At 46.3% G+C, this 25,294-nt stretch overlaps 1 protein-coding gene across 7 annotated transcripts; it reads left to right on the top strand.

The window, feature by feature from the left end:
* The first annotated feature begins 6,355 nt into the window (after positions 1–6,355).
* LOC120673331 (protein C2-DOMAIN ABA-RELATED 11) lies at positions 6,356–16,742 on the top strand. 7 transcript variants are annotated; one of them, XR_005674625.1, is made up of 5 exons: positions 6,356–6,853; positions 8,350–8,445; positions 9,599–9,839; positions 10,710–10,953; positions 16,725–16,742. XR_005674625.1 is itself a non-coding variant. In XM_039954142.1 (4 exons), the coding sequence occupies exons 1-4, from the start codon at positions 6,728–6,730 to the stop codon at positions 10,739–10,741; spliced, it is 495 nt and encodes a 164-aa protein (XP_039810076.1). In that variant the 5' UTR covers positions 6,356–6,727; the 3' UTR covers positions 10,742–11,435. The 7 variants fall into 7 exon arrangements, 4 of the variants coding, with proteins under 4 accessions (XP_039810076.1, XP_039810050.1, XP_039810066.1 ...); XR_005674622.1 differs by lacking the exon at positions 16,725–16,742 and adding an exon at positions 12,452–13,114; XR_005674621.1 differs by lacking the exon at positions 16,725–16,742 and adding an exon at positions 11,102–11,452.
* The last annotated feature ends 8,552 nt before the right edge of the window (positions 16,743–25,294 follow it).

Here is a 25,294-nt window from a genome sequence, read left to right as displayed (position 1 = left end):
AGCCCCTAGAACTTGTTTTTAGCCTAGATTATGCGTTTTAGCTCCGTTTTTAGCGTTCTTTATGTCCACGCGATCGTTGTAACGCGTAGAATAGTTTTAGCTTAGTTTTTCTTGCTGTTTTTATGTATTGATGTACTGTTTCTTAGTTTTTGTTAGTATTTGCTTGTATGCTTATTATTGTGCATTGTTTTGGGCCATGTGTTCGTGAGTAGACGCTGAGCTATCTGAGGAGCCCCAGTACCAGTACCCGGAGCAGCCGTCTTCGGAGCAGTTTGAGTAGCAGCCAGAGCAGTACGAGGAAGGCAAGTGTAACATGAACAACCTATCACTTTAATTACATTTTTCATACTGCATTTAATTCTGTATGCCTATAAGGATTTCCTAGCCACTTTATATCCTTTATATGTACCTTTGGGTTGCATTTTGGTTAGTTGTGCTAGGTTGCTGCGCTACAACACACTCTGGTCTTTTTTAATTAATTTGATTAATGGTTTACTTGAACTTAATTCTGAGAGTGGCCCTCTGTGTGGATGAGTGGCTCACGTCTCGTTAAAAGATGTTTTTGTAGAAACATGGTTTAGGGGGCCAGCACGGTGCTTAGTGCTTGGTTGGCCACTCTCCATAAGGACCGCCGGTTCATAGAGCGACAACCTGGGACAACAGCGCTACCACAAGGCTAGAATGGGATAGACTTGGCTTACTAATTAGGTCTTTTTGGTTTGGAGTAACTTACCTGCGGGGCAAGAGTAGTAAGCTTCAATGGTCCCTGCTCCTCCGGCTGGTCTGTGCTTGGATTGCGCTCCTGTGCTTGTACCCCCGTGAGGTGGGCCCCATCGTCGCTGACCTAACTCTCACGGTTATGCCTTACCAACGAGATTCTTTGTAACGGCCTCGTAGTGAGTCGCTAGTCATCTCACCTAAGGAAGTGTGATGAACCTCTGGCGTAGCTCACGACTTGTGGGTAAAGATGTGCAACCTCTGCAGAGTGTAAAACTGGTATACTAGCCGTGCTCACGGTTATGAGCGGCCCAGATCCTCCTTTTGATTAGTGGAGTTATCTCCTTCCGACGAGGGAGGTGCTTCTCGAGGTTACCTTGGTGGCTTGGTTTCGGTTTGGTTCTCAGTAGTGACATGTTTAATCTTGATTAATTACTATGTAATTGGGTTAATGGTAATTCATCAACTCGTAGTAAATAGCTTTAATAAAATTTTGCCAAGATTAAAAGCTAATGCGGTTGAGTCAGCCAGCCTAGAGCCTCATAGTTTGTGTTATACTTGTTGAGTACAAGTTGTGTACTCACTCTTGCCTCTTCTCTACTTTTTTCCTCTTGGCTACGCTACTGCTGCTCAGTTCCTGCCGACACGAGGGAGTTCGTCCAGCGCTACCAGGACTACGAGGACTTCTAGGTGTTCGTCTCCCAGTCGACGTCCCTGTGGCGCCCTGCTTCAGCTCCGGAGAGCTTTATCGTATTTTGTACTTCGCTTCCGCTGTATCAGATATTTTTGTCATTATTGTAATAAATAACATTCGCTTTCGCTTTATTATACTTTTTACGTAATATGTGCTATGATATACTGTTCATTCTGTTGTATATACGTGTGACTTGATCCTGGCACGTATATGATTGCTCGGTTTATGTTCTTTTATAAACCGGGTGTTACAGGGCAAAATTGACATTTTACATGCATGAGTATTTTTCGTCTGAAGATCTTGATCTAAACAACCCAACAAAATTTAGTTTGCATTTTTCACATTTTTCTACAATTTTCTACAATTTTTCAAAGTTTTCAGCCATTAAAACAAAATAAATAAAACCCTAAACCCTAAACCAGGGGCTGACAGTCGGGCCCCACATGTTAGTGGGAGCCGGCCCAGCCCCTCCTCTGTTTTGCCTGCGCTGTGGCCACGGTCGTGGCCACGGGCAGGCACGGCGGTGGCTCGCGGCAGCGCAAGGGCAGGGGCGCGCGGCGGCGCACCGCGTTCCGGCGGCGGAGAAGCAGGGTAGCCGCGGGGCTGGGCGGCGCGACGCTCAGGGAGGCTCGGCGGCCTTGAGGCGCGCGGCGGCGCTGCACGAGCCCGTGCCAGGGCGGCCCACGGCGGCTCAGGCGGCGGCGGCACCAGAATCGGCCGGGAAAGAGGTCGAGGAGGGATAGGAGAGCGCGAGGAGGCTCACCGTGGCCGTGATTTGGGCGGAAGGAGGCCAGAAATGGGTCGTCGGCGTGAGGGGCGGATATCCGGCGGAGCTTCAATGGTGGCCGCGGCGGCGCAAAGCCGATTCGGCCAAAAAGAAGCTCGGTTGGGTTCGTGGAGGGGCGGAGAAGGTGAAGGGTGAGGTGTGGCGGCTTGAGGCGCGAGGAATCGAGCAGGGGCGATGGGGTTTGGCCGGCGCGGCAAGCGACGGCGGCTCCGCTATGCTCTGCTCATCTTGAGCTCGAGGAAGGAGAAGAGGGGAGGGGAAAACAAGTTGGGCGCTGGGAGAAGATAAGCTCGAGCTCGCGTAGAGGTCGGGCGCGATGGTCGACGCGTGGAGGAGGCTTGCCACCGGCGACAGTCACCGGTATGGGCGTCGGCGAGCACAGTGACGAGCACAGGAGCAGAATAGTGAGGTTCAATGAATTTTGACCGATTTTTTGCTCACATTTGACCATCCAAAACTCAAATTTTGATATAGGAACTTGAAATTTGGCCAAAATAAAAGTTGTAGAGGAAGAGAAGGTCTACAACTTTTGTTTTGGGCGAAAGTTGATTTGAGACTCGGATCAAGGAGAAAAACACGGTCGAACACATCTAAGTCGATGTTTACTATACGACTTGATTAGCGCAAATGAAAGTGATTAGCCTTAGTTAGCGATTAAGCCCGATATTAGCGTCAAGGTTAACACTGGGGTGTTACACATACCAAGTCGACTTCGAGTCCGTTTTAGAATCTAGGAACAGCCTGTACTAAAACGGACGCCCAGTTCACATACGGAGTCGGATCTGGACGCACTTGGTATGGATGGAAATATAATTTAAAGATGCTTCCAATGGAACTAGTCTCAGGCCCAAATTCGTCTGGAGTCGACAGCAATCGTCCGAGGAAGTTGACGTCCAGTTTCTGTTCTGGCGCTGCGATGCCGTTTTTCATTTTTTGGGCTGTGTACTGTGTTCGAACCCATTAGAGGTGCGCCCAGGGATCTTTCCACGACCCTAAGGTCTTCTAAATCAGCAGCCGCTACGCTTTTAGGGTATGGGTTTTGCTTAGATTATTCTGTCAAGAACAATTTCGCTGCCGTGTCGGTTTGTGAGACCCCAACTCGTGAGATTAATCATTCATCTGCAGAGTCACTTGAATTGAGCTGCGTTCTTTTGAGTTCTTACTTGTGTTCTTTGTTGTTCTTGCAGAGATTAGCCTTAGTGGCGAGGTCAATCGGGTTGTGACACGGTTGATAACCAAAAGAGTTGTGGTGCTAAGATTCCTGGGTTCGGGTCTTAGGATCTAAAGCCGGATCGGTGTGTCGCGCTCCACCTACAAGGAGAGTTATCCAGAACCTGACGGAAGATCGGGAACCCACGTCCCCATCAAAAGGGTCAAATGGGGCCCACCAATCAGCCTCTGGGTCTCACCACAGGTGGGACCCGTGTGTCAATGCCGTTTAAAAAGAAAAAGGAAAAAGAAAAAGAAAAACATGTTAACAGGCCGAAAGGGATGCCGGGCTTCTCTTCTTGGGCTCCTTGGGCCAGATCCGGCCCATCTCTCTCCTTCTTTTCTTCTTTTTCTTCTTTCCTCCTCTGCGACTGACTGCTGGGTCCTGCGTGTCATCCTCCATGGGATCCGGTGCGGCACTGGCCAGATCTGGTGTGGATCTGCGTGCGTGTGTTCAGGGGAACGCTCTACCGAGCTCGCCACGTGGCAAACGCGACGCCGCGGCGTGGGCACGGCGATGGCATGATGACAGTGCGACAGTAGTGGGTCAAACGACGGCGGCGGCGGCTCGTCTCCGGCCACTAGGCGGGCAAAGGCCCAGCCTTGGGCTCCAGCCCGCGAGCGAGGCACGAGCAGAGCCACGGGGCTCGGACTGGGGCGGCGCTCGAGCTCGCGCACACCGGCGACGCCTTGGCGAAGTCGGCAGCAGCTCGGCCTCCTCTGCATCGCAGCAGAGCGAGGGCGATCCCAGGGGCAAAGGCCCATCCTTGGATCTGGGGCACGCACGCGCGCGGCACCAGCATGGCATGGCCACGGCGGTGCCTCGGTGCAGCGGTGGGACACACTGGCGGCGATGAGACAGGGCGGTGGCGGCGTTGAGATGTGATAAATATAAGAAATGAATAGAACTAGTGGGCGTCGGCGAGTAGTTATGGCAGGCCAAGAGGTATTGGTAGGGTGGAAAATTCAATAGAAAGGTTGGGTAAATTAGCCTTTCGATGTTTTTAAATCGGGATTAGCTAGGATCAATCAGCTAATGAGATAATACTAATTTCAATCAGTTGGGATATCATTAGCTACACTATTAGATAATCTGTTTGATTGTTAAATTTAGCTAGCTAAGAGCATCTCAAGAGTTTGCCAAAATTAACTTGGCAAATCTTGTGATTTGACAACTTGCTAAAATATATGTCAAGTTAAAAAGAAGACTATCTCCAAGAGTTTGTCATTTGGACTTGGTAAAATTAAAAAGCAAGCCCACAAAAAATACCGGATCAACTACCGACCGTGCCTCTTCACATCCCGTCGCGTGTTCCTCCCGTCCCGCGGTACAGCCGCGCGCCGCGCCGTCGTCCCGTCGTCGCCTGATCAGCCGCCACGGACTCAAGTCAGCATCTGCTCCTCCCATCAGGCCATCATCTACTCCAACGCCGATTGATCTCGTTCTTTACAGAAAATCATCATGATATTTGCCAATCAGGCCATCATCTACTCCATCATGCCATCATCCAGGGGCGGATCTACAGGGTATGCCAGTAGGGCCATGGCATACCCTGCAAATCCTGCCCAGTCTAAACCCGCTATGCGTAAAAGGACAGCCCTTCTTCGTACAAAGGCTGATCGACCCTTGTATCCGTGGCTGACGGTTCCCCTTTGTGTGATGCCGCTCGTCCGAGCTCCCGGTGCGATGTTCTGAGTTCCTCCAATCTGCCACCTCAGGCCTCAGCCAGGCAGACTACCTAGATCAGCAAAACCCAACACGTTTTTGGTCTGTGGGCTCGCAATGACGGTTATTGTTGCCGGTGATGAACTGACCATCACTGATAGGATTGGATTGGAACTATTCTATCAATTTCTAGTCTTCCGCCGATAGGTACAGGTACTTGCAATCTCACATATTTCTATGGTTGTAGTGTCCGCTAGATTTTTGATTTGGAGAAGCGACCACCAGATCCAAGTCCAAAATAATACAAATACTCTGCTCGATCGCCATTAACAAATACTCTGGTTCCCATGCTCTAATGTGAGCATCCCTCTCCTCTTATTGGTTGTGCGACTTTAAGATATCAAGGGAGTTTTAAATATACTTTTAGTTATTTTGTGCATGTGTGTACCAAATTGATTTGCAAATTTAAAAATTGTTTGTCAAAATGTTCATAGGATCTTACCAAATTATATATTGAAGTATTAGGCCCTGATTGGGACCGTGAGCACCAGGTGTGCGATGCTTATGCAAAAGCGGCTCGGATGTCGCTTTTGCAATTTTTCACCACACAGTTCAAACTTCCGTGTTTTGTGTTGCGTGTGTTTGGTGAACGCGCGTCCGACACGAGCCGTTCGGTGGGTTTATTTCTGTGTTCCGCGTATAAACGTCGCCAACGCTGTTCTAAACAGGGTTTTAGAGTAATGGTTCGGCATACCTTGAGACAAAATTCTAGATCCGCCACTGCTATCATTTAGCAAACTCTTGGTGATGCTCTAACAATTACCTAAGCATCTGAACAGAACCTTACGGAGATTCCACTTGAGGTGTCCGTACATAGTTCGTTTGACTTGGTCGCAGAGGATCCTGCTGGCTGAACGCTGACCAGCGCCCGCACCACTAAACCCTACCTGGATACCCACGCGTCTGTCCGATCAACCCAGGTGACCGGCCCGTCGAGGCAGCCACACCCACACCAGCACCGTGGGTTTGACCGCCCGCCCGATCCGGTCCGACCAGACCCACGTCCTCAAAAGGGTGCGCGTTGCCACCAGGGTCCAGGACCAGCAGCTGACGATTGAGACGAGTAAAAAAAAGACGGGGCATGAGACCGGTGCGCATAGCTCGGACCACCAACCGAAGCCATTCACCGACCGAGTCGCCCGGACCGCGTCAGAGGGGGTCGCGGGGCCCACACGCTCACTCCCCAGCTCTGCCTCCTCGCCTTTTCTTCCCCACCCCGGCGGGCATCGCTGGTAAACTGACCCAGTCTGTCACACCAGCAGTAACAGCCCACTCCGTGCTCTCGCGGACACAGTGGAAGCAGGCAAGCAGCCGCCGCCGCCACCGCCAGCAGAGCGAGGCGGGGAGCAGAGCATACCGGTGAGGCGAGCGACCGGTGTCTTAAGCGAAGGCAAGCGCGGCTGATCTGATCCCTCCTTCCCTCGCGCTGCAGTCGACAGGGGGCATCGATCCGTTGCTCGTTCGTTAATCATTACCCCTGTGCTCTTCAGAATCCTACTCTCTGCTGCTCTGGTTCTTCCTAGCCCGGTTCCTTGATCCCGGTTTCGGTTGGGTCTGCGCGCAGAGGGAACGGGCCAACGGGGCCGCGGCGGCCATGGAGGAAGCGGGGAGGGGGGCGGTCTGCGGCTTGCTCAAGGTCGTTGTGGCGCGCGGCCGCAGCCTCGCCGTCAGGGACTTCACCTCCAGCGACCCGTACGTCATCGTCCGCGTCGCCGACACGGTGAGTTAAGTTACAAGAGGAGGGGGACACTCTCTGTTCTTCTTCTTCCTCAACAAAAACGAAGAAACGACGATCATGCTTGCTGAAACTAAAATGTGTTAATGTCTAGAGAAACGAAGAAACGACACAAGAGTTGTTTCTTGTCAAACCGACACTTGGATATTATGCTGTTAGTGTGCTTCAGACCCTAATATCAGGCTAGATTGTAAGACAACTCTGCTTTTTCATTACATTGCATCATTATGTTGAATCAGATTTCCTTGTTTTAGCAGCTAATAATGCTGACTTGGGTTCTACTGGCTATTAGATAGATATAGTTGATTCAGCCTTAGCTTTCCTGGACGAGAAGCATAAAAATGACAAGTTAAAAACGCAATTTTCAAAGTCCAACCACGTGTCATACTTGAGGTTTGATCGTTGTTTCAGTCTTCATTGGTCAATTGGCTACTCTCATTGGATTTAAAAGGTTGCAGCTAATTCCTTCCATGTATTTCTTTGAATTTTCAGTTAAGGTGCAAGTGTTTTTAAGATCGTGATGACTGGTTCTGTGCATTGTTTTGCTGAAATCCACTGACAAAATCCCGTTGACTTAATTGCCTGCAGAACATGCAGCTGACCTAATTTCCCCTTCCCCTTTTTACCATTCCGTCCAGCTATAGAGTCCAGACATTCAAAAAGTTAACCATGGGCCAACCCCCCCCCCCCCCCCCCCCCCCCCCCCCCCCCAAACCCTTCATTAGTTAATCATGTCATGGTATTTTTTATAGTTAAGACTGACAGTGACACTCGTACATTTTGTCTCTATCAGCTGGAGCACTTTTGAATTTTTTATTTGTTCCTCTCTTTTTTTAAGTGGAAAACCTCCTTGAGTCCTTGTTGATCATGAACTATTTGGTGTCAACATATACTAACTTATTCATGGATCCTTTGTGGGGACATAGTTAACTTGATCACACCTCTACATTTCAAATTTTCTGAGTACAAAGAATTGAACATGTGAAATCAAATAGGATGCTATTGTCTTGAATGAAGTATGCATTTTAGATTTAGCAATCGGTAGTGCAAGCAAAACCAAGCTCGTATCCTATGGTGCGACATAAAGATACTTTTCTTCTAGGTTTGTATCCAGCCCTACACCGCCCCATGAAATGGTCAGGCTAAGTACTTGTTCCAGCAAGTGGTCCACAATATTTTAGTGTAGGTCCGCTCAAATCTAATGAAGGGTTAGACAATGTTCTCTGCTGATTATGGAAGCTGTGAATTCTCACACATTAGGTAGTATTTAGTTATACTAAATGGTAACTTTGACCTAGTAGTTATACTAAATGGTAACTAATGAAACCTGTCAAATCAAGAGTGCATGGCTTGTTACTTGTCGTTTCTTAACAAGTACATAGTGTTCCACCCAAAAAAAAAAACAAGTATATAGTATTTCTTCTGTGAGATCTGACAACCATTTCTTCATTTGTTTCCTTTTTTTCCATTGAAACCTGCAGACTGCAAAGACAAAAGTCATCAACAGTTGCCTAAATCCAGTTTGGAATGAAGAGATGACATTCTCCATGAAAGAACCAGTAGGAGTCATCAAATTTGTAAGATTCTATTATATTTTACATGATGAATTTCTACTCATGCCAAAAGACGTGTTCGATGTGCATTTTGAGATTTTGACCTATAGTTTCCTCGAGGACTTGTTTCGTGTCCTCTTTATTATATGAAATGACCTGCTTCGCGTCTGAAGAAATTTTTTTGGTTAATGCTTTGACCAAGAAATATGGTCATACCATTTGTCCACGTTGTACTCAGTACTACTTATAGTTTAAGACATGCAACCATGGAACAAATATCATTTATCATATACAGAGTAATACTTCCTCTAGTACATTAAATATCATTCTACATAGATCTAGAGACATTGATGGGCGGAAATCAGCAGTACTGGTTTTTTCCCCCTTCTCTTCTCTGTTTTTGCTCCATTATTTCCCCCAAACTCTGCATCCACCCTATGTAGATTGGATATCCACGTGAGTTCCTATCAGCATCTACAACTGCATTAATTTCTGTTGACTGAACATTTGTCCTTGAACCTTGTTATCGCCTTATTGATAATAATGTGATGCGGCAAGACTCATGTTGTTAACAAGAACGGTGACCTGACAACCAAATGTCAACTACAAGAACCCTGACCACTGAACTCACTTCCTTGGACTCTAGTGAAGGACAAAATCTATCACACCTTATTACGAAGCTTTCAAAGCTTCAAGTGAAAATTATTGACCTAAGTTCTCTCTTAATACAAAGACATGCTGCTCTCCTGCATGTTCGAGAAAAAAAATTATTGACCTAAGTGATTGGTGTATCTAGAACTTCATCCATCCTAAATTATTTTTTATTTAAGGAATAAGAAATATCCCGGCCTCTACATATCCAACCATTTTGCCATTATTACAAGAAAGAAAGCTTTTAAATTGTAGGTAGAAAGCTTTTAAATTTTAGGTCATTTCGGCTTTTATAAGTATCTAACTTTTAATATGCACCTAGATATATGCTATAGATTTAAAAAAGTCAAAACAGTATAATTTCAAATGGAGGTAGTACTTAGCAACAAGAAAAGTCAAAACAGTCTCTAATTTGAAATGGAGGTAGTACTTAGCAACATTTTTAGGAGCTAGCTAGTAACAAGACATAGATTTATTTTTAAGGGCATCATTGTGATGATCTTATCATTGCCATTACCATTGGTAGGAGGTGTTTGACTGGGACCGGTTCAAGTATGATGACAAGATGGGGCACGCCTTCCTGGACCTGCAGCCTGTGGCAGCAGCGACAAAGCTGCGGCGAGCGCTGCGGCTCACGGCAGGAGAGACCAAACTCCGGAAGGTAGCCCCCGACGTCGACAACTGCCTGCTCTCTGACAGCTTCGTGATCTACGCCAACGGGGAGGTCGCGCTAGACACCTGTCTGCGACTGCGTGACGTCGAGTCTGGTGAGCTGTTCATCACGGTCAAGTGGATTGAAGCTGAAAACACAAAATGATCACAACCCAGGAGACCATTAGCGGTACATTTTACTTGCAACAATAGATGAGGTGACGTGGTGTAGAGGTAGTTCTTTGTTGTGCCCTTACCTGATTTATCAGTGGTATTTCTTCTTTCCTTGTGTGTCCACTGTCTGACCTGAATGTAAATTTTCCACGGTTCTTTTTTTTTGTGAGGAAAAAAAGATTGATCATTAAGCTTAATTAGGTCTCGTTACAATCTAAGAGCACAACATGTTGTATACAACTAGGAATTTCTGTTAACCGAACCCCAGAGCTGAAAGCTCGTCTAGCATGTTGTGCCAATTCATGCGCAACTATATTTAGCTCTATTGATATTGACCAGATGAACATTTCCCAGCATTCTCATGATGTTTTTGATATCTTCCACCAAGCTTGCATAAATAGAACGATTCATTCCATGCTCAGCAAGAACAGCCACACAACTAGAGCAATCAGACTCTAGAATTACAGGGCCATCACACCATTGATGAGCTAACCACAAGCCTTCCTTACATGCAAGAAGCTCTGCTTCTTCCGCCGAGGTGCACTGAAACATGTATCTCCATGAAGAGAGAAGGACATGCCCCTTGTGATCCCGAATGATAACCCTACAGAGGCTTCTCCAGTCACCTTAACATAACTTCCATCAACATTTATTTTAATCCATCCTTCCTCCGGTGGTTGCCACACAAGCTTGGGTGTTTGCTTCTCCATAGGCACCTTTTGCTTTTGTTTTCCTGCAAAAATATTGAGAGGGAATTTTCATTTCATATCATCTATAATGTTCAGTTGTTTTCTGAAAAATGTTCTTTGCAGGGCTCTTAAAGCACAAGCTGATGCATCAATAGAAAGTCGGCCTCCTCCATGGGTTATAGAATTGTGGTCTCTCCAGTTGTGCCAAAAGATTAGGATGATCATAGAGTGCTCTTCCTTAGCCGATCTAGCAAAAGTAAAAACCAGTCTGGACCTGAAAATTGAAGTAGAGAGCCATCTGGCACAAGCCAATCAGCACACATTATTCCAGAAGAGCACGAGAATGAGAGCAAGCAACCACTGCATGGTAAGTTGATTAAGATTCCATACCACAAATATTACACATATCGTCCTCCAAGATATTCCTAGCTTTCTTATTTTTATTTGTTGGGAGAGCATCTCTTGCTACGCACCAAGCAAACATTCTTACTTTTGGAGGGACATTTGCTTTCCAGATATGCTGCCACAGACATGTTCCATCTTTATTCTCATTGCTTGAAGCATGTGTCTCAAGGGTGCTCATATTCAGTGCAACCTTGTAGGCACTTTTTACTGAAAATATGTCAGAGCGCTCATAATGCCAGACTATGATATCTTCAGAACTAGAATAGAGCTTAATTTTCAAGATCTCTTCAACATCGATTGGAGCAAAATTTTGTTGTAGAATATTCATCTTCCATTCCATTCGTTCTTCATCAATGAGATTAACCACCCATTTGAGCCTTGAATGCCTTCTTCTTGTAACTGGTCTCAAATAAAAATCTCTTGGAATCCAATTGTCACGCCAAATGCGTATTTTTCTACTATTCCCAACACGCCAGATTGTACTTTTTTTAACAGTTCAATACTGTTGGTGTTTTACCGGCAAGCTCTCCGAGGTATACCCCGAGGAGATTGATTGTAGGCAGGGACTCGCTGAGATTAGAACGCGATGGTGCAAGGAACATAAAGATTTAGACAGGTTCAAGCCGTCGAAGCGTAATACCCTATGTCCTGTATGGTGTTTTGTATTACCTTAGTTGTTGTTCGATGTGTATCATCCTGTTCTGGAGGGGTTCCTGTCCGCCCTTATATAATCTGGGGGAACAGGGTTACATGAAAAGTCCTAGTCGAGTACTGTTAGAGTCCTAATCCGAAGAGATTAGCTAGTTTCTATATACATCAACCAGTCCAACTCCTATTCGAGTAGTTACAGTGGAGATAGGGCATACCCATGTGTGAGTAGTCCCACTACCCTGGGTTTGACAAGCCCCCGAGTTCTGCAGGCGTCGAGTGCTTCTGAAGACTTTCACTGAGTGCCTCGAGTGCTTCCGGAACTTATTGCCCGGGCAACGAGTGCTTCGCGCTCTTCCAGAATCCATTGTCCACGTTTGCAGCCCGTCGAGTACTTCCCTGGCTGCGTCGAGGTGCTCAAGCCCTGAATTTTCCTTCATATATGGTGCACGATGTACTCCCCATATGGAGTAGCCTCCGAGCTTTAGGTTGAATTTAAAAAATCAGGCTGAGGGTCAAAATGGTCTTCTAGATCTTTCGAAATTTTATCCTTTGAAATTCAGTTTATCTCTAAAAAATATGTTGTTTTTGTGAGGCATATCATGTAGTCCCCGAGACTTGATCACAAATATCATGATTTGGGGTGAAGGGTCCCAAGTTATCATGAATGTCCTTCCTTCTTACGTCAAGATTGTTGTGCTGACTCTGCTGATAAAGCTGCTTTTTTGGATAAGGTTGAATTCACATGCATTATACTATCGCTGGAATCTGTACTGTACAGCTCGTGACTTGTTTGTCTTTAAGTGTCACAGGTTGTACTCTGGTGCTTCTTCTATAAAAGGGGAGTGTAGGCTCTCTTGGACTTCAATCGTAGTAGTCATGGCATTTGAGTGGAGATCGTCGCTGGACAGTACTAGTCCTCCTGATATAAGTAGTCGATGCATACTGGGAGATGCTAGATGAGTATTTGCGAGCAGCAAAAATACTTGCTATCTTCCTAGCTGCCGGCCTTGCTTCTCTAGGCTACTTCATCCTGGTCGTCTTGTACCTAGTTGGCTGATGGTGGAAACCGTGTCAGAAGCCTTTGTAGTCTGGTGGTATCATACTCTGGGAGGAGCTTTTAGTGGTTTCCCCCTCGATGGCTTCTGCAGAGATGGCATTGTTTTTGTTGCAAAAACATATCAGAGAAAAGAAGACATGGCGCTGACTGATGCAAGAAGAGGATTTGCGATGCGCTTGATCTTTCATCTCTTCTTGCTAACAAGCCTTTTCTCTCTGAATGTTTCAAGATTATTCCCAGTTGGGAATAACAAGATTTGTATCCTTGTAACACCTATAGGGCTAACAACTCTGTGTTGTAGATGAGTTCGAGTAGATTCGAGTAGTTTGAGCATTTAGATCTGTATATTTTCTTTTCTTGGAATGTAATCCTGGAAGAATTGTGAATGAAGGTTTTCATCTTTTCTGGCTGGTTCTATTTCCTTTTGTGTAAATCCCGGATTTATTGGTTGAAATAACTCTGAGACTGGCACGTGACCTTTGGACTTCCTGTTATTCGCAAAACTGCCACTGACTCTGCTTATTTAACACTTTGAGTAAATCTAGGTTTAGCACACTTTCAGACTTTAGTTTGCTCCGCCGCCGCAAATTCATCCGCTCTTGCCTCTGATTGCCACGGGAAACTAGCCACCACTAGTCCCCGAGCATGAAGCAAGAAGGATTCGTCTCTTCCACGTTCCCATGGCGCCTAAGAAATCTGCTAGAAAGGGGGAGGCTGGCAGCATTGCTGGAGATGAAGCGGGGACCCACGGGTGGAGATCGAGTAAGTGTACCGATTTTCATCTGTTAGGTCTTGTATAAGATCATCTTCTTCAACCCTGGGAGGTAATCCATTGGAGGAAATCCGATAGGAAATCTTTTCCTCACGAGGGGGTGAATGAATCTGTTGTTTTTCATTCCCATGTTCTTCGAGGCCTCGGATTTCCTGTTTCAGATTTCTTCCGAGGTCTTCTGTATTATTGGGGGATTCAAGTGCATCACTTGACCCCTAACTCTATTCTGCATATCTCCATCTTTGTCCATCTCTGCGAAGCTTTCTTGGGTATCGAACCCCATTTTGATATGTTCTAGTATTTCTTTCATTTGAAACTGTCGGTGTTTTACCTTCGGGTTCTCCGAGGGGTATCCCGAGGAGAGTGGTTGTAGGAAGGGACTCGCCAAGATCAAAACACTATGGTGCAAGGAACACAAGGATTTAGACAGGTTCAGGCCACCAGAGCGTAATGCCCTACGTCTTGTGTGGTGGTTTGTATTCCCTTAGGTGTTGTTTGGTATGTCTCGTCCTCCATGGAGGGGTCCCTGCTCGCCCTTATATAATCTGGGGGAACAGGGTTACATAGAAAGACCTAGTCGAGTTCTGTTTGGATCCTAGTCCGAGGAGTTCGGCTAGTTTCCATGTACACCGACTAGTTCTACTCCTATTCGGGTAGATACAATAGAGGTAGGGCATATCCGTGTGCTACTCCCTACTCTAGAACATTTCGCGCCTGTGAGCAATCCCGCTACCCCATGTTTGACAAGCCCCCAAGCTCTTCGTAGTCGAGTCCTGCAGGCGTCGAGTGCTTCTGAAGGCGTTCGTCGAGTGCTTCGAAGGCTTCTGGAATCCTTTGTCTAGAACCCCCGAGCCTTAGTTTGATTTGACAAATCAGGCTGAGGGTCAACTCAGTCTTCTAGGTCCTCCAGATTTCCGTTTGGAGGTCGAAATATTTTTTTGAAAAAGTTGCCATTTATGACACGTATCCCGCAGCCCCCGAGCCTTGAATTCAAATCCGTGATTTGGGGTTAAGGATCCAAGAGACCGTATCATATCCTTTGTAATCTTTCTGAAGTCAGCAGTACTGTGACGAATCTTCTGAAAAGGTGACTCATCAGTATACTGTGTACTCATGGGTTCACATGGCGAGTACTGTTGTGGAATCTTTTCTGTTCCGTCCGTGACCTTCCTTGTCCTCGAGTATCACGGGGTGGTATTGCGGCTCCGCTGCTTCTTCTATTTAACCAGGGTCTGAGGCACTTGTTTCTTCCATCTTCCAGTTGTAGCTATGGGTTCCAAGTGGAGTTCTTCCTTAGAGAGTACCCGACCTCCTGATGAAAGTAGTCTATGCGTCTTGTAGGTGCTAGAAGAGTATTTGCGAGCAGTAAAAACACTTGCTATCTTCCTAGCCGCCGGCCTTGCTTCTCTAGGCTGTTCCATTCTGGCCGTCTTGTACCTGGTGGGCTGATGGTGGAAGCCGTGTCAGAAGCCTTTGCGGTCTGTTGGAGTCATTCTGCGGATGGAAGTTTCAGTGGTTCCCCCCTCGATGGCTTCTGCAAAGATGGCATTGTTTTTGTTGCAAAACATATCAGGGAGAAGAGCAGGTGGAAGAAGAGGATTTGTGATGTTCCTGATCATGCATCTCTTCTTGCTAACAAGCCTTTCCTCCCTGATTGTTTTTGTATTATTCCCCCTTGGGAATAACAAGATTTGTATCTTTGTATCAGCCCTAGGATTGTCGTCTCTGTTTTGTAGTAGAGCTCGAGTGGTTTTCGAGTAGTATGATTGTTCAGATCTATGTATTTTCCTCTATTAGAATGTAATCCTTGAGTGAAAATTTCCTTCTCTACGTTGATTCTACTTCCTTTGAAGTGAATCCCGGAATTGCTGGCTAAAATAACTCTGAGACTGGTGCGTGACCTTTGGTCTTCTTGTCATTTACAGAGATTGCCATTGGCTTTGCTTATTTAACTCGTCGAGTAAACCTAGGTTTAACACGCTTTCCATCTTGATTTGCTACGCAGCCTTTAGCTCATCTGCTCTTGCCTCCAAGTGCCACGAGAAACTAGCCACCGCTAGCCCCCGAGCGTGAAGCAAGAGTGCGGGAGTCATCTTCTTCTTCATTTCCATGGCTCCCAAGAGATCTGCTGGGAGGGGGAAGGCGGGCGATGCAGCCGGAGACGAAGCGGAAACCCATGGGTGGAAGTCAAGTAAGTGTACCGACTCCCATCTGTTCGGTCTTGTAGAGCAGCATCTTCTTGAACCCCAGAACGTGATCCATTGGAGGAGATCCGATGGGGAGTCCTTTCCTCATGAGGGTGAAGATGAATCTATTGTTTTTCATCCTCATGTTCTTCGGGGCCTCGGTTTTCCCATTTCTGATTTCTTCCGACGCCTTCTTCACCACTGGGGGGTTCAAGTACATCACTTGACCCCTAATTCTATTCTTCATATTTCGATCTTTGTCCATCTCTGCGAGTCTTTCTTCGGGATCGAACCTCATTTCGATCTGTTCCAGTATTTCTTTCATCTGAAACCTCATCCCAATGACTCTAAGGTAGATGTAGTTGGAGGCGCTGGGTTGTAGTTTCATCAGGGGAAGAAGCCACGATATATCCCTTACGAGTTGAGTGACAAGGTCATCGACTGGAAGGAGATGTGGTTTTATGTTAGGAACATGTCTTCTTTTCTTCCTCTTCAATCTCCCGGCCCTCCTGTGAAGAAGCCTAGCTGGAATTCCAAGGGTGGCAATGTTGATCAAGTAAACTTTCTCCTTGGGGAAATCGAGAGGCTAAAGGCGGATCACCAGATTTGTGGAGCTTCCGTGATAACACATTGGACGCTTCAATGGGTTCAGCCTTTGTAGCAACGAGTTCATTTGGGATTTGAGTATACGGGGGAGATGGATCCAACCCGTTATACTCATGCCAAAATTTCTGAAACCAATCTGAAGGATCAAGTGGCTAGGCTACTGAAGAATGTAGCCTGGAAGCCCAGTGTCTCTGGGACATTCAGAGCTGGAAGGCGCCCTCGGGAGGTACTTTTTCGAGTAGTCGACTGTAGTCAATGTCGAGTACTTTTGTCGAGTGGTCAAGTTGATCTGGTGTCTTTCGTGCAGATTAATCCCGAAAATTATCAGAGTAGGCCTCCGCTACTCGACGTTGTGCCCGAGGCGCATATTGAGTCAAGTGTGCATCTGACTTCTTTTTTCTTGCATTTTTGTTTGATTGACCTATTGGATTCTTGACTGATCATTGTTCGTTTTTGTGCAGGTCCATGTTGACGGTGCTTAAGTGCCAAATCCGACCGTCAACTAGACTCAATAATAAAGGAAAACTACATGCCTTACTCCCATATTTGTATCACTAACCTTGCTCCACAGTTGTTTTCGAGTTTTGTACATTTCACCTAAGCAAGAGCGGAATAAGACAAAAACACGCAGCAGACGCCATACAACTACGCAGAAGATTGCATCCAGCGTCACCCACTTACAAAGAGGGCCCACCTGGCAGAGCAAATGGGCGCACCACGCATAATGCACATAAGGAAAGACACAAGGGCCCACCTATCAGCCTGCCAGAAGAGGATGAGGACGAGGGGCGCCAGGGGGGTCGGCCGAACCTGGTTCGGCCGAACCTGCCCTACCTCCCGTCCAGGTGCATCTCGAGGAGGAGTAGCTGCCAAGGCACCTAATCACCTTCCATATGTGCATTGGCGGGAAACCGACCTCCAACTAGTATAAATAGGCCTCTCCTCCACCCCCCTCAATACACACACACTTCATTCCATCATTACAAGGAGGCTCTCCTCTCTCTTGCTCTCTTAGCTAGGTAGTGGAGCTAGGCTAGTTGTTCTTTAGCGAGCAAGTCGTCCTCGGGGTCGTTGAGCAATTCTCGGCTCCCGGTATGGCTTTGTATCCGACTTGTCAGACTTCTATTCATAATACAGAGATATGCCATGGTTGCTTTACTATCCTGATAGTTTATCAATCATGCTTAGTTCGTTCATGAGTTATGCTAAGGTCTTGGTTAGGCCAGATGATCTGGGTACGGATAGGGGTTCCTTGTGCTTTCGGGCTTGCTCCAGTGTTTTACTTGTCCATCCGAAGCGTGGGAGACCCGGGGACGCTAGAGTAGTGACTTCATGCACGAGCGTGGTGCTCGGGTATGCAGGATCCATCGGATATGACCCTTCTCCACGGTGTGACTGGGGTAGGTGGCAGGTGGTGACAGCCCTGTCCGTCTGGCGTAAGAGCGGTGTTGTGTTTAGCGTATGCCCCGACGTTCGGATTCGGTGTAGGAGTTCATGCAAAGAGGTAACGGAACTGGATGTACTCCGATACGGGACCTTCTCCCTGCTATCCCATTTTCGTGGCACCTGTAGTCCTAACCATGTCCTAACATAGCCCCAGCTTTGGATAGAAGCAATAGGACACCTAACCTAGCCTAAGCTTCAGCTGACTTAACGTAGGGTAGAGTTGTCTCTTGTTTTGTCATTTCTCTCTTTTATTCCTTCCTCTTAGAGTGTGGTTGTGTGCTGTGTCACATTACCCTTGTTATTCTTTACCTGGACTTACCCATGTTAGAGTTTTGCCTATTGCTTGAGGCACAATGTCATAGTTAATGTTAAGTATAGTACCTTTGCCGCTGCCGTCCTTTGGGACAAAATAAATGACGATACCCTTACTCTTCGGGTGAAATGCTACAACGGTATATCCGTGCGCTTGCGGATCCATCTGTAATCGTATAGATTATACTACGAGGGTGGCACCCCTTGGGTGCAGTTGCTAGGATGGGTTCGGCGCCCTCATTTCTAGTGATTGCACTAAGGACCACCAACAGGCAATTCTGAGGTTGTTGCCGAGGTCTTCGCAAACCTGGTATCAACTTAAGAAATGCCAACAAGCATTTCTGGCACCGTTGCCGGGGACGGCATGTGAATAAAGTTATTGTACTGATATTAATCTAGGCTTTGTACTCAGGATATAGTCTTTACTCTTTCATGCTAATGTCACTTTATGTCTTCTTTTATTGATGATTTGAAAGAAGACATGGGTAGTGTATGACTGGTTTCTCCCTGCCGGAAAACTATACAGACAATACAGAGAGGCTCATGAGAACGGTACGACCTCACATCATTCCTCCTCTCGCTCTTCTCCCAGAACAGGAACCCATTCAGGAAGCACCACTTGTTCATGAGGCTAGGGCTCAAAAGACTCTCCGCGAGTTCTCCGTCTCCTCCACCGACAATGTGGCCACTAGACCCAACATCAATGTTGGGGACGTGAACTTCGAGCTCAAATCAAGCCTCATTAACATGGTGCAGGCTAGCCCGTTCTGTGGCAAGCCGGATGAGGACGCCAATGCACATCTGCAGAATTTTCTCGAGCTCTGCGACACCGTAGTCATACGGGGTGTCGTTGCCGATGCGATCAAGCTTCGTCTGTTTCCTTTCTCCCTACTAGGGAAGGAAAAACAGTGGTTTTACAAAGAAAAAGACATCGATACCTGGGCCAAATTCTCCAAGGCGTTCCTCGCAAAATTCTTCCCGCTGGGCAAAACAAATGCCCTGCGCGGAAGAATATCAAGTTTCCAGCACACGGGGATGGAATTCATCCAAGAAGCTTGGGAAAGGCTTCCGGAATACATCCTGGCCTATCCCCACCACGGCTTGGACGAGTGGCTCGTCCTCCAAAGATTCTACAATGGGCTCACAATGACATTTCGAGCCAACATCGTTGCTGCTGCTGGAGGAGCCTTCCTCGACCTAACCATTGCCAAAGCCAAAGAGTTGGTTGAGAAGATGTGTTGGTATTTCATAACTCTCACAGAGAAATCCGCAAGCGCACGAAAATATCGTTGTAGCACTTCACCTGGGAGTATTCAGGGTATCGTATTTTCCACGGGGAACGGAGGTGTACCGGTCTTCTAACTGGGTTACCCAGAGCAAGAGAGAAGGGTGGCCTTTGGGTAGTGTGGTCATCTAAGAGAAGACATGCTTAAGAGAGATAAACTCGGCTCTCATCCGCTTGCTTCGGGCACCGGCTTACTCCTAGTCTGCCAAGAGTATCTGGCTATTAGCTCTACACCAAACCCTCATGTGGGGGACTACAAGGGATGGACAGGGCTGTCACCACCTGCCGCCTACCCCGATAGACCGTGGAGAAGGTATGCAAACAAAGGTAACCTCTAGCCTAGACACCACATCTACGCTATCGATCACTGCTCTAGCCCCGACCCCATCCACGACTCGAGCCTTTAGACTAGAACACCCGTCACGAGGGCGGATGATGATCCCGCAAGCAAAAGATAACAAAAGCTTAACTCTGATAAGAACTCAACAAGTAGATGAAGACTCGGATACTTACTAGAAAGAGGTTCGTACCCGTCGAGGTACAAGTAGAGGGTAGCCGACAACTCCGACACTCCTCCGAGCTTCTCCTCACACACTCCCTAGCCTACTCTACAAAGCAACTCTAAGGGTGGCCTCTCCACTTTTCCTCTTTCTCTCTAATGCGGTGTGTGTGGTGAGAGTGGTGGGAGGCCCCTTATATAGCTTGGAGAGGTCGGTTCCCGCCATCTCCTTGTATGGAAACGTTGCAAACTGACTTCTAGAGGATCAGATCAACCTTCCCGCCAAAATGCACCTGGACGGGAAGTAGGGCTGGTTCGGCCGGCCCCACTTCACCGCCTCTGACCACCATCCTTCTCTGGTACACTGCCTGGTGGGTCCTGATGTCAGATGGTTGGTGTTGGGGCTTGGTTGGTCGGTTTGGACTCTCAGGTGGGCCTTTTTTTGTAAGTGAAACGCAGGTACCGATCTTCTGTGCTTTTCTTGTGCGTTCACTTGTATTTTCTTTTGTATTTAACCTATGGGTGCCTGCAGATCTCAATTCACCAAAACTCATGGAACCAATTAGCACTAATCCCTATAACTAAGTTTGGTGCTCAAATGTTATGAAATGCTGCAGAAGTTGGCAGTTGGATTTTCAACTTAAGAACCGCCAACAACACCCCCACACTCAGCCCTTTGATCGTCCTCGAGTAAAAGTTGAAGGACTAAGGTGGATGCATCTCCTTGATTATCCTACATACAAGTTATTCCAAACTTTTTCCTGGACTTGTGAACTTTTGAGTGTCTACCACATTTAACTTGATAATTGAAACTTGGAACGGTTTAAACTTCAGGTTCCTTATCCTTCCTTGCTTAGAAACTTGGGTTTTAATTTTTTTTGTAAGAGAAAAAATAGCTTAGCTCCTCAGCTTGTCCTCTCGGATCATTCTGTGTGTTTCATTACCAAGGCAAAGTGATGTCTTCTTCTTCTCCTACCTCTAAAAAGGCTTATGTGGAGCTCAGGGTAGGGGAACAATTGGAGGCATATCTGTTCCTCATATGTTGCTAAGTCAAAGACCGGATCCAAAGGAGAAACAAGTCATAACCCTTGATCAAGATGTGCAAGTGTGTGAATATTTTTGGTGGATGATGTATGAACTCCTTTTCATGAACCATCTGTCTCCTTTTTTCTTTGGACATGGGCTATCTCTTTTCTTCTTTTTTTTGAATACTTGGACCTTCATGTGTCCAACTCTTTTTTTAATACTTGGACCTTCATGTGTCCAATTCTTTTTTTAACATGCCTTTTGAGCATGTGGCATATCTTCTTTGGGTATGCATCTTTTATTTCTTTTTGTATAGCCCACATCCTTGATGGTAACTTTGGAGAGAGAGAGAGAGAGAGTGTGTCATGGTATGACTTGGAGTTTTTTTGTGGTGGATGGAAATGCTTGCTATCTTCTAGTGTAGAAGTATAGCATGTGGGTGGACATGTACGTGATCTTTCAAAGGGTCACAACAATTTGACAAAGCTCAATGAGAAAACAAGTTGCATATGTGGAAGATTTTCAATTTCAAACAACATATGGCCTTGGATAGGAATTTTATTGACAGGTGAGGAGCCTTGCTGCAATTTTTTTATAAAAGAAATTCCAAGCACTTTGCAAGGAAGAGTTAGGTTCCATTTGTTCAACCATATATCAAAAGTCAATTATTAGATAGCATGGGTTCCCTATCAAGTTTTTGTTCACAAGAGCAAGGCGAAAGTCTAGGAATAAAGAGTATGCAAGTTTATCAAGAAGTGCAAGGAGTGCATGAGACCTTTTTATTTTATTTTTATCTATTTTGATTTTTTTCAGATTTGAAATTGAAACAGGGAAGTGTGTGAGTTTGAAATAGCAAACCAGCATGACGGATGATGCAGGAGCAGCGTGGGAGATCCTACCTTGGACATGTCGCACGGTGTTGGTCTGTCATGTGGTGGGGAGATCTTGAACGAGTTTGCTTCTCATGATTCTTGAGAGACCTCCCCCACACTTATTCTTGTACCTGCTTATATTCAAAGAAAAAGAAAGGTGGAAACAAGAAAGGACTCTGCCGGTTTTGAAATACCGGGGAGTCTAAATTTTTATTTAATTTATTAATTTATTAATTTTTGTTATATTTTTTTAGTAGGTGTTATGTGGGTATGAAGTTAAGATAGACAACGGAAATCAATTTAATTAATTACATCTACGTCTTCTTTTGAATTAAAGGGTTCAAAGAAAAACTTTTAAACGTTGGCCATTTACCTTGAAGATCTTACCTTCGTCATCTAGAACTGTGATTGCCCCATGTGGAGATGCATGGATGACGGTGTATGGCCCCTTCCATTTGCTTGGGAGTTTTCCTTGCCCAAAGAGCTTGGCCCTGGAATTAAAAAGTAGTACCTTGTCTCCATTTTTGAATTCCTTGGGCCTAAGTCTCTTGTCGTGCCATCTCTTGGTTCTGTCCTTATAGATCTTGGCACTGTGGTAGGCTTTTTCCCTCCATTCTTCTAGCTGGGATAGTTGGATCTTTCTATTTCTTCCTGACATCTTACTATCCATGTTCCATGTTCGGATAGCCCAGTGAGCCCTGTGTTCTAGCTCAACTGGTAGATGGCAGGTTTTTCCATATACCAGCTGGTACGGCGACATGCCTATGGGGGTTTTGTAAGCTGTCCTGTATGCCCATAGTGTATCAGGTAGCTTATTTTTCCATTATTTCCCCATTTCGTTGACCGTATTTTGCAAAATGTTCTTGATTTGCTTGTTGGAGGTTTCTACTTGGCGGTTGGTCTGGGGTGGTATGGAGTTGCAATGTTGTGCTGTGCCCCAAGCTCCTCCAAGAATTTCCGGAAGGTCCGATCAATGAAATGGGACCCTCTGTAACTTATCACCATTCTTGGAGTCCCGAAATGTGGGAAGATGATCTCATGAAACATCTTGCGGGCATGCTTGGCATCGGCAACTCTACATGGTAATGCTTCAACCCACTTGGACACGTAGTCGACGGCGACCAAGATGTACTCACAATCCTTTGACTTTGGGAATGGTCCCATGAAGTAAATGCCCCACACATCAAACAGTTCGACTTGAAGATCGAAGTTGAGGGGCATCGCATCACGAGAAGTGATGCCACCTTGCATCTGGCACTTTCTGCACCTCTTGATGAAGTCTCGGGTATCCTCATACATTGATGGCCAGTTGAAACCACTTTGCCATATTTTTGCCTGGGTGCGAAATATGCCATAGTGGCCTCCATAGGGTGCAGAGTGGCACTTATCAATGATTTGGATTCCTTCAGCTGTTGGTACCAGGGTTTTATTTCCCAACCGGAAACCGGTTACCGCCGCCCTCCGGTACCGGTTTACCGGACCGGTTAGGCCGGTAACCGGTGGAAACCGGTTGAATTCAAATCCAAATTCAAATAAATTCAAATTTTCCCGTGCAACCGGTTCCGACCGGTTTACCGGCCGGTTTGACCGGTTTACCGGCCGGTTTGACCGGTTTGAAATTCAAACGCTCCCGTGCAACCGGTTTACCGGCCGGTTTTACCGGTTTACCGACCGGTTTGACCGGTTTACCGGCCGGTTTGACCGGTTTGATCGGTGGGCCTTCATGGGCCGGCCCATTTTTTTTCTTTTTCTTTTTTGATTTAACTTTAAATTCCCACAAACTATACTAAATGAATGAATTTTTGAGAAAATTTGACACCATTAGATTCATCGCACCTTGAAGTATTTTTAGGAATTTTTTTGGTAATTTTTCATTTTTTGAATTCAAATTTAAAATTTGAATTTTGGCCGGTTGGGTACCGGCCGGAACCGGAACCGGACCGGACCGGTTTGACCGGTAACCGGTCAAACCGGACCGGTTCCCACCGGTTAGGTTAACCTTGGTTGGTACACATCTTTTGAGCAGGCCATCTGAGCATACCCTGTATAGGTATGGGTCATCCCATAGGTGGCGTCTACTCTCGTACAACAATTTCTTCTTATTTTCCCCCGGTGGCACGTATCCTGAAACCATGAAGTTCACAATGTTTGCGTACCACGGGTAGGAATCTGTCACCTTTAGCAACATGTCATCGCGTAGAAAATCGTTGATGGAAAGAACCTGCATGTTAGTGATAGGCATACGCGACAAGTGATTGGCAACAGTATTTTCTGCTCCCTTTTTATCTTTTATTTTCAGATCAAATTCTTGGAGTAGCAAGATCCATCTTAGCAAACGTGGTTTAGCATCTTTCTTGGTGAACAAGTATTTCAAAGCAACATGATCAGTGAAAATGATTACTTTTGCTCCAACCTGCTCCAACCAAGTAAGATCTAAACTTGTCAATTGCAAAGACAACAACCAGGAGCTCTTTTTCAGTTGTGGCATAATTTAATTGAGCTCATGACAAGGTTTTGCTTGCATAGGTGATTGCATGATGCTTTTAATCTTTGGTTTGGCCAAGGACCGCTCCAACATCATAGTCACTATGTAAGGATCACCGGGGTGTCCGACCCTAGAGGGGGAGGGGGTGAATAGGGTCGCTAATCGCTTTTTAAGCTAGGGCTCAAACTACTTGCATAAGATAAACCTAACACGTCCTATACATGCTAGTTATGACTAAGGTTTATCTATGCTACTCTCTACTTACCCCTAAAAGACTTGCAACCTAGCCAATCCTAAACAAACTAACTAGGAAAGTAAAGGTACGCAAGATAGAGTAAATGCGGAAACGTAATGCGGTAAGTAAAGAGGTAAGTGCAAGAGGGATGCAAACTCCCGAGTAGACACGGTCATGTAACGTGGTTCGGCACAAACGCCTACGTCCACGGGACACCGAGGCTCTTCCGATCACCGTCTTGCACTACGCCACCAAGGCGATGCCGGCAAGCAAAGGCAAGTGCCCCTAAGACGCCAAGTCTCGTGCACCGCCACCGTCTCTCTCGGTCACCCGGCCGTAATCCACTACGGAGCTTCTCCACCAAGGAGGGGGCCTCCTCTTCCCCCGCACAAAGTGTCGTTGCCACTCCACACCAAGACGGAGGGTCACACGACGGATCACAAGTTGCTTGCCGCAGCAAGACTTCTCTCAAGGGAGCTCTCGCAAGAACTAATCCCTATTACAAGCACTAAGCACTCTCACAAGTGTGCTTAAGCCTATATGATGTACAATGAAGCTCTATGGTGGTTGGAGATGATCTTTAGCTCTTGTATACTTCCTTGAACTCCAGCACCTTCAAATGACCCGGCCTTGGGGGTATATATAGGCAGCCCAAGCAAATATAGCCGTTGGAGAAAAGCTGCCAGAAAAACACTTAACGCCGGTTAATCCGACGTACCTCCAAAGCCATCGTCGGTTTAACCGGTGATACTAAAACTGCCTGCCTCAAAAACTAGCCGTTACATGTACAGGCAATCAACTGATGCTACGTCGGTTTAACCGGTGAATGTAGTTGCCATTTGAACTCTAAAAACCAACTCTCTGGACAACT

This window comes from Panicum virgatum, chromosome 2K (genome assembly GCF_016808335.1).
Source record: "Panicum virgatum strain AP13 chromosome 2K, P.virgatum_v5, whole genome shotgun sequence".
Lineage (NCBI taxonomy): Eukaryota > Viridiplantae > Streptophyta > Magnoliopsida > Poales > Poaceae > Panicum > Panicum virgatum.
This window is presented reverse-complemented; position numbering and strand designations above follow the sequence as displayed.